Below are 9,766 nucleotides of genomic sequence, written 5' to 3' on the forward strand. Positions count from 1 at the left end.
ATGTCAATCTGACGGAAGCTAACGAGGGGAACCGATTGGAAGATGAACAGAAAGCGCTGTCTCCGTGTGTGCTGACTGGTGATGAGAGGCATGGGTGGCTCCCTCCACTATCGCCTGTCACCTTGTTTCCCCCCTTCTTCAACACCTTGGATAACCTTTTAACTGGTGTGTTATGCACAAACCTGATGGGCCTGCTTGACAAACCTATGCCTTTATCACTATCTGCACACTGAAGTGCAGTTACATGATTGCTCAAGCAGATGGGGCTGCCTTTACAGCCATACATTGAGCAATATATCACACAGTTATGCTAACCACCGACTGACTGAACAAATGAGCAAGAGCAACATAACATGGCCCTTTCCCTCTTCCACTGAGTTATTGCTTGCGGTTCATGTTGCAATGCCGTCCTGTGTGTGAGCACTCGCATTCCTTACGCGGCCAAAAGTCAGATAGCGATTGACAAATCAAATCCCATTTAGGGTTTCTGAGATAAGGCTGTAAATAGGAGGTGGTGGTGGAGAGGCGAGAAGGAAGAACTTTGGACCCGCTTTATCCTTCTTCTTCTCCAGCCACCGGCTGCAGCGCCTCGGTTTGCCTCTCTTCTTCTCGTGGAAGACATGAAGATTGCTTTCGCCCCCATGGAGGTGCCCCTGCACCGGAGACTGCAGACAGCCGCGGTGCTGCAGTGGGTCTACTCCTTCCTCGGCCTGGGTGAGTGTGCATGTTTGCATGAGCGTCCGCTGGAAACATCTGGAAGCCGACGGGGCGGTGCTGTTCATGGAGTGCACATCAATGCAGTTAGTCTTTGTGTCCTTATGGCCGCTGTTGGAACATGTCGGCCCGGCCACTCGTGGGTAAAATGTAAGTGAATGTGAGAGATAGAGGACTGCTCTAAACAGTGACATAGCTGGAAGCAGGCCATGACCTGAGCCTGCACACTAAAGAGTGCCCTGTCAACTGACCTCAGGTCACATTGTGTGTTATTCAGAACACTTACTATTTCACATGTTATACACATGAATGTGTCCACCTAGTGTATTTGTTTAGCTCTGAAAGACCAGGTGTTGTATATCTACAATGTTTGGCTGACATCCCTCCACAGTCCTGTCACATTCCAAAATGGACGTTATTTCTTCTCAAACAACACAAAGTGATCCAGCACGAGGCGTTCAGGTGACTCCTGTGTGTCCTGTGTAGTCAGCGTGTTGATAAATCAATATACTTAAGATCAAATCTCACACCATATCGTTTTCTTTTACTGTTATTTAACCGGAATCATCATCATCATCATCATCATCTTCGCTTTAGGCAGCAATGATAATGACTTGCAAGCAACATAAACAGATAACTAACTATGCCACACAAGATGAAACGTTATAACATGACAACAGGATAACATTTCTAATACAACCATGTCAAAAATGTCATCTTAAAAACAACTCCTTAAACAAGCCAAGAGCTGCCCAAGAAATAACAAAGACCATTCCAAAACTTGAAATGTACAAATCAAGATGTTCGATCTAATTGCACATCGGCAGAGAGGGGACTCACACCCCTTTTGTTCCACTAAAACAAAACAAATTGTACTTTTTCACCACACATCCTTGCAGATAGTCTGACCAGACCATCACCTGATGCGAGTGATCATTTAAAGGAATGGACGTGGTGTTGTTGGATGACTGAGAATGGATGAAAAGCGCAACAACCCTGTTAAATAAAAGATAACATTGTACTGACATCACACCATCAGCACGGCCCTGCTCGCAGTAACCACCGAACCCACTCGTGACGTCATCCTGTGACAGCAGACCCGAATGCTGCTGATGCAGAGCGGACGTCAGCTCAACACATGATCTAGTAACACTCCGTACAGTGTGTTTTTGCATTCGGCGTGCCGGATCAGGGTGCACATGTAATCCACTTGTTAACGTGTGTGTTCAGTGCTGCTGCTCATGACCCTGCTGTCCTCTCTCCTCAGCACCCACCTGCATCCTCCTGTTCCTGTACCTGCTGTTCACCCGCTTCTGGCTGGTCAGCGTGCTGTACGCCGTCTGGTGGTTCTTCGACTACGACACCCCTGCACGTGGAGGCCGCAGGGTGTCCATGGTGTGCGAGCTCAAAATGTGGAAATACATGCGGGATTACTTCCCCATCAAGGTGAGAGTCTGACGCTGCATCGCCGTCAGAGAACAAAGCTGTGCATAAACATTAGTGTCAGAGAACAGGACATCAGGACATCTGCTCTGACAGTTCAGTTGATCTTATCTCTGATCTTCATGCCAGCAGCAGCTCTTATCTCTGTCTCCGTAAGCAAATAAACGGATGCCTGACCACTGTGTTCCCTACAGTCATGTACTGTCAATACTGTGTACAAACACCCTCCTTAAATCCTCAAGAGCAGACCTTTATTGTTGTCTTTATGTATTTGACTTACCTTACATTTTCTCTGTCAATACTAGACTCAGTTTTGAGTACTAAAATACTTCCGCAAAATTACATTCTCAAACAATTAAACTGCAGTCTCAATAGCTTTTCGAGGGCAACGTATTTTCTCCCGGATTGTGAAACAAAAACACGACACAATTACTCAGAAAGGTTCTGGCAACAAAACTATTTGGTTAGGTGGAGTCACCTTTTGATTTTCTATGTTATTTAAGCTACGGATGTAAATTTAATCACGGTAACGTTGACTTTTGGTTTCACGTGTGACACACAGTGTGCGGTGGCCTCCTGGGGGAAAGTCCTGTGTTTGTTTGATCCAACCATCCACCACAACCTCCTCACGACACTGACTTCTGCGGACTGCGATTATTTGTGATACCAAAAACAAATGTTATCCCAGAGTAAATAAATTTGAAGTAATTGAGTTGTATGGGGATGTAATTTGATCATGCCACAGGCTGGTGACACATTTTTAGGAGCTTCATATTTAGCAGACAGATATGAGAGGGTTAAATCGATTAATCTTGCTCTAAAAATTGGCAAGTGTATATTTTCCAAAACAGACTTTTAATCTTGAAGTAGATCAATTTTCTTTGAGTGATTTTGCACAGACGCTGCAGCAAACCAGAAGTAATCCAGAGGCTGATAGTTCAGCTTCACAGGTACCTGGAGAACCTTCTTGGTTTGTAGGGTTGGTGTTGCAGTCTGTTGTGTCCCTCTTGTGGTCAAACACCTGTAGTGCATATGATCTGAAGTACATCCCATGACCAGCTTTTGGATCTTAAAAAGCCCAGCACTTTAAATCAGAGCGAATGGTAGCGCGTGACGTTGGGGTTTTCAAAGAAAGAAAAAATAATGCAGAGCATGTGGTTGACAACATCCTCTTCATCCCATGGGTTTACATCCTGCCCCCAGGCACCTCTGATACTTTGGACTGTGCCGATAAGACAAGCGCAACAACAACGGCTCCACTAGCGACCTCTTTGTTTGGAAAAGACGAAGTCAAGAAAAGATCAAGAAAACGAGATCCGATTGGTCAAAGCAACCTGCCACGTGAGATAGTCAGACTTATTTGTGTCTCTGAAGTGGGTTATGTCCCTGCGTGCACACAAGTTATCCTTTGCAGCCATAAAAGATAACGCAGTGATCCGTATCAGCCTGTTTAGCTGAACTATCTGAACTAATCAGATTCTGTATCTGTGTGAGCAGAGAACACGATTCAGTAGACTCGATGAGACGACACACCTTTAACATCTGGATGATGCAGAAATGTAATCTATTTTAAATATGGAAATGCCACTACTGCTCCTATCATCACAGTAGTACTTTATTTATATACAGTACTTTTATAGACATAGATCTTCATCTGGAAAAACGAGGACAATAGGAGCAGTAACACCTACAAACAATAATAATAATAACAATAATATTATTATTATTAATAATAAAAATAACAGAGGTTCGTTTAATAAGGGACTTACAGCAGTGAGCACCATAGATCACAGCACCATATAATAATAAAAGTCAGGAGAAGACTGGCACAGAGGTGATAATATACTAATACATTGAGTAAAATGTATCATAATAATACTGTCTTTTAGTATTTAAAAGTTGATATTCGGATATATGGAAGACAAATAGTAGGGACAGCTGACAAAATAATGCAACACTGCAAACTGCAAGAGTTTGACACCTTTCTGACACAATCTCAATTACAACACAAAATAATACGCTTTGTTGTTGTTGTTGTTGTTGATGATGATGCTGTTGTTGTTTTGAACTCCTTCTTGATATTCTGTCCACCCCTGAACCTGCATGTCGCAGTCAAATTGGTCGACAGAATACATGTTGAGCAGAGACAGTGAGGGAAGACATGCAAATTGAATAGTCCCTGTTTACATGCTTTATAGCCCCGTAAACAAAGTTTTTGACAAGCCAGATTAGTTATTGGATTATTGCATCAGTCTCTCGTCAGAGAGCGCGCGCGTGTCCGCATACATCAGACAAAGAATATTGTGTCTAACTTTCTGTTTTTTTTGTAAATCTATTTTAAATTCTCTCAAGGTAAAGATAACGGTAATTTCCAACAACCGAGGCCTCGGGAACGTCTCACATCCAGTTGAAAGTGAATCATCATCTGACTGTATGCCTCGTTAGGGCCGACACAAGGACTCAATGTGCGCCTGAAAAGAACCAGTGTCCTCCATGCGGCCCAATGCGCTGTTATGGGTGCGTCTCTGCCCACCGTTTCTAAAGACACCGTCACCAGCTGATGTGTGATCCACCAGAATGACGCAACACACATTTAGACAGGACCAACTCCGAGCCCGGGGGGCGGGGTCTGTGATTGGTCACAGAGCACAGTCCTTGTGTTTGTAAACAGCCGGTCCTCCTCATTAAAGGGCCAATGATTGACTCTGGGAAAGAAAACAATCTAAAAGTTCAAAATGGATGAACACTTTCTATTCTAAAATATATTTATGATGCGTTATCATCAACGGCATCATTTCATTATAAACTAGTGGTAAATATTCATAATGTTTTATAACAATATACACATTTTATATTGACTTATAAGTGTCAAGTGTATCATAATACTTAATAATCCATATAGCGCTTTTTAAGGAACTCAAAGACACTTTACATTTATACACCGTAGACATAGCTAAGGGGAGCAATGCAATCGTCTTGCTCAAGGACACATCGACTAGGGCGGAGATTGAACCTCCAACCCCCTGATTGATAGATGGACCTGCTAACCACTGAACCAGTCGCCCCACTTCATAACCCATATTTTTATTATATAATCTTATTTTGTAATGCATCATAGTGGGATTAGAACGTGGTTAGGGTGGATCATTTAATAAGTTATTGTTTAACCGTTTTGTGTACATTTTCTTTCTTTACTTTAAGCAAACAATGAATGACTTGTAATAATATCATAATGCATTACAAACAGATTATACTCTATTTCAAGTATGGGAAAGTGTCTGCCAGCAATTATGAATTATTATATTTGACCTTCAGTGAACATAACACGCTTTAATATGGGTACTAATCGTTGTTGTAAAGCATTATGCATACTTGTGAATGCTCCTGACTATAAAAATACGATGCAATAAGCAGATTGTAACACATTATGAGTATAATTTCAGTAGATTATAGACATTAGGGAAGGTGTTGCCTCCCTGTCCCCGAGGAGAGAGAGTGGCTCCCTGATAAGGGCTGTGCATGTGGCCATAAGAACAGCGGGGCCTTGAAATATTAATCTCACAAAAAGAGATGCAAACAGTGAGGGGAGCAGATTTGTTGTTCACACAAGTCAGCACAACACGGGCTGCAAAAAAACAAACGGCAGCACACAACAAGCGACTTTTGAGTCTTGGCAGTGACCTTTGGTGCCTCTCACTATCTTCTAGTTCGGGACCGGTGGAGACACGCACACAGCGCTCCGTGGCGTATCTTATCTATACTCCTTTAGAGCTGATTATCAATAAACCATCATTTCTGACTCTACATATTATTAAATTTCTCCACATATTACTACATTTCCAAGGATTGACTGCACCCCCGACGGCTTGTCCACCACTACAATGGCCTTACCTGCTAAACATACAAAATCCTCTGTGTTAAGTGTACACTCTTTGGAGTTCCTGCCCAGGGACAAACAAATAGTGTTTGGTACTGTTCCAGGGTCAACACCTGCACATCACTTTTTATTTTTAAATACATTAGAAGAGCTCGCTCAGATTTATAGAGGGATCTAATATAATAATATGAATAAGTATGTTCTCTTTTGTCTAGAATCAGAAGTTGTATAAAGCCTTTTGCATTTCCTGAGGGAACTGTGTGAAATCTGATGCATGTCCTCAAGTGATGTCACTTGAGTCAGCGTCGGTGGAGTCGACAGACTACAAGTTTGATAATGGAGTTAGACCAGACCTCTGTAGCTCTGTGTAGTGTCAAGTGTGTCTTACAGTATTCTGGTTCTGAATATTCTTCATAAAGCAGGAGGGATGCGAGTGGATTCAGAAGACTGTCAACCCTGTCCGCTCTTTTAGGATGAAGCAGATGATCACAACTTATTCAAAACCGGTTATGATCGATATTCAGACACATGGTTTTCTTTTCAATTCCCAGTTGGTGAAGACGGCTGACCTGGATCCCAGGCACAACTACATCCTGGGCTTCCATCCTCATGGCGTGCTGGTGGCAGGAGCCTTTACCAACTTCTGCACCTACACCACAGGCTTCAGGCAGCTGTTTCCCGGCCTCACCAGCTACTTGCTCATGCTGCCCCTTTGGTTCAGAGCCCCGTTCTTCAGAGACTACATCATGTGTGCAGGTGCGGCCCTTTCAATCATACTCGATCCGATTGACCATACGTCTACCTCCTACATTCAACTCAGTCTATGGCTAGATAGTGAAGATGTTATCCTCAATTCTGCGAGAAAAAAATGTACTCTATTTTATAGGATACAAGGTATTATTTGATTCATCTTGACTTCTTATTTTCTGTTATAACACTGCAGGTCTGATTCCCTCGGACAAAAAGAGCGCCAGCTATCCACTCAGCAAAAAAAGGGGCGGTAACGCTGTGGTGATAGCAGTGGGTGGGGCCCCGGAGGCCCTGGATGCCCACCCTGGGACCTACACTCTACTATTGGCTAAAAAGAAAGGCTTCATCAAAATGGCGATGGAGCACGGGTGAGAGCAGAGAGCCCTTGGGGGAATGAGGCAGGTTTTCTGCTCAATACAGTTAATTCTCCAAGGTCTTATCGCTTGTGATAAAAGGATCGCGTCCATTCATTTTATGTGACTTGCAGCTTGAGCGTGGCATCTTGAAACAGAGGCTTAGTCAAGCAAATTGTGTGGAATTTCCTGGTAAAGCACGCAGTCCATTATGAGTTTAGAATAAGGAACATCAGTGAAACATTTAAAACACGGGACAATGTTAGTTAATCAATAAAACAACCTTTTCATTCAAATTGGTTTTCTTTTCTTTTTGCAGTGCTCATCTGGTGCCAGTCTTCTCCTTTGGAGAAAACGAATTGTTTGATCAAGTGGGAAACCAAAAGGGGACCTGGCTTCGATGGTTACAGGAGCGGCTGCAAAGAATCATGGGTATCTCCCTGCCTCTCTTCCACGCACGTGGCATTTTCCAGTACTCCTTTGGTCTCTTGCCCTACAGAAAACCCATCAGTACAGTAGGTGAGTGTATCAATCAGGCACCTGCAGTATATCAAGTAAAAGATGCATAAGACTTTGTCTGGCAGGGGACAACCTCAGCTATATTCATATACGCTTGTGTATTTCACAAGCTACAGTTGATTTTGGCAAAAGCATGTAATGTCACCAAGTTGGCTAAGAGTGATACCAGTCTGATCGAACTCAGGTTTTTAGATAAAAGGCATCCAACAATATTACAAACTTTAAAGTTCACTGACTGTGTGTGTGTGTGTGTATGTATGTGTGTGTGTGTGTGTGTGTTTTATTTCACCTTGCAGTCGGGCGGCCAATTAGGGTGGAAAGGAATGAGAAACCATCGGCTGAGGAACTTGATGCCCTCCACCAGCTGTACATGGACGAGCTCAGCAATCTGTTTGAGGAGCACAAAGGCAACTACGGAGTGGATAAGGACACACAACTGAGTTTTGTCTAAACTGGACCGATGACGAAGTGGATTCGAATGCATATTTATTTGTGAAGCTCTGGTGCTGCAGGCTCGGAGAATTGATTAGCTCTCCAACTGGCCTGTTAATTAATGTGAAATAAACTGTTGATACGATGCTGTATCAGTTAAGGGAGCATCCAACGACCATATGAGAGAAAAGCAACCACAATCCACATGCTTATGTATCCATAACTGAGACCTTGCTGTTCATTCAGACTGCTGTCGGTGGCCAGGGCAGACGTTTTCATCACCATCTCCCAGTGGTGGCAACAGTCTGGGGTTTGGGCCTTTGTGCAAGACCTGAAACTCTCTCAGAGTCAGAGGTTGTATTTGGGTTGCAACATCATATGGGAGACACTGTCAATGATTTCAGGGTTTGGTCTCTGCTACAAACAGGGAAAATTTAAATATTTTATACAGTACTCAAATGAATGGTTTCTCTTTTGTTTCTACAATATGGCCTTGAAAGATTGAAGGAATAATTCCACATTTCAGTGTTGGGAAGTATGTAACTACATTTACTCAGTTCCTGTGCTTAAGTACAATTTGACTTTGTTGAACTTTACTTGAGTATTTCCATCTTCTGCTGTAGTTTATAGTTTCAGGTTGTGATTCCTTAACATAAAAGCAGTTCCTTGTCACATTTCTCATGATCATGAGTTGTTAGCAGTTCCATTAAACACAACTTTCCCCTCTCAACGTCTCTCCTGGTTTTATTTCCATAACAGTTTGAGTTTGATTAGTCCAACAATGAATACAAATGTATGGTAAGGAACTTTTTTTTTTTCTTAGTTCCTCTCCCATTAGTCATCTCACCCATTTATCATGTGACTTTGAGGGGGCGTGACCCCTAGGTTTGGAACCAACAAACTAGTTAAAACTAGTTGCTGGAGTAAAATGCTGCTTGATAAAGTTGCTCAATCATATCTTTAGTTGACACATGAACCTAGCAGCAGAAGGCTGTTAGCATAGCTTTGTGAACTTTAGAGCTACTGGTAAGCAGATTAATGTTTGGACAGAACCAGGCTAGCTATTTCCCAGTTTTTAAGGTATGCTAAGCTAACCATCTTCTGTTAGCCTCTGGCTACAGATAAGTCCGTTGAGCAGCCGGTTAGCTTAGCACAAAGACTGTAGACTTAAAGGGGGAACAGCTCGCCCCTGTTCAAACATAACAAAATCTGCCTACCAGCACCTCTGAAGCTATACTCTTCACAGTCTTTGTGCTAAGCTAAGCTAACTGGATTTCTGCTTGGCATGAAATAAAGTAGGGTCATGAAACCTGCTCAATGACACCATTACGTGTCTCATTTATTGTTTATAAGCTCTAAATTCCACATTGAAAGTTGAGTGCCTGCTTTTGGATCATGTTTCCAAATGATAAGATCGTCTGTGAACTTTGGCACAAACCTTTTATATGAGATGGCAGCGTTCTGATATTTCCAAATGAAATGACCTTTCAACACAAAGTCTGGACGAGGTGTGTGTGTGTGTGTGTGTGTGTGTGTGTGTGTGTGTGTGTGTGTGTGTGTGTGTGTGAGTGTGTGTGTGTGTGTGTGTGTTGGGCTGATTAAAATGCTGACTAAAAAAAAAGCCTAGCGGCAGTACTGTGATGCACAGAGAGAACAAATTGGGCAATTAAGAAAGAAA

General features: G+C 42.7%; 1 protein-coding gene across 1 annotated transcript; it reads left to right on the forward strand.

Annotated features, from left to right (window-relative positions):
- The first annotated feature begins 620 nt into the window (after positions 1 to 620).
- On the forward strand, positions 621 to 8,107 carry mogat2 (monoacylglycerol O-acyltransferase 2). Its single transcript, XM_034550561.1, has 6 exons — positions 621 to 714; positions 1,982 to 2,160; positions 6,586 to 6,790; positions 6,978 to 7,152; positions 7,457 to 7,656; positions 7,953 to 8,107. Exons 1-6 carry the CDS (start codon positions 621 to 623, stop codon positions 8,105 to 8,107), a joined length of 1,008 nt encoding a protein of 335 aa, XP_034406452.1.
- Positions 8,108 to 9,766: the final 1,659 nt, after the last annotated feature.

The sequence above is a fragment of the Cyclopterus lumpus genome, chromosome 14, assembly GCF_009769545.1.
Source record: "Cyclopterus lumpus isolate fCycLum1 chromosome 14, fCycLum1.pri, whole genome shotgun sequence".
Taxonomy (NCBI): Eukaryota; Metazoa; Chordata; class Actinopteri; order Perciformes; family Cyclopteridae; genus Cyclopterus; species Cyclopterus lumpus.

Bases quoted from the DNA above. Each gene is read 5' to 3' on its own strand.
- mogat2 (XM_034550561.1), top strand. From the start codon at position 621: ATGAAGATTGCTTTCGCCCCCATGGAGGTGCCCCTGCACCGGAGACTG. The intron at 715-1,981 runs GTGAGTGTGCAT...CTCTCTCCTCAG, and splicing joins CTACTCCTTCCTCGGCCTGG to CACCCACCTGCATCCTCCTG. The intron at 7,657-7,952 runs GTGAGTGTATCA...TTCACCTTGCAG, and splicing joins AAAACCCATCAGTACAGTAG to TCGGGCGGCCAATTAGGGTG.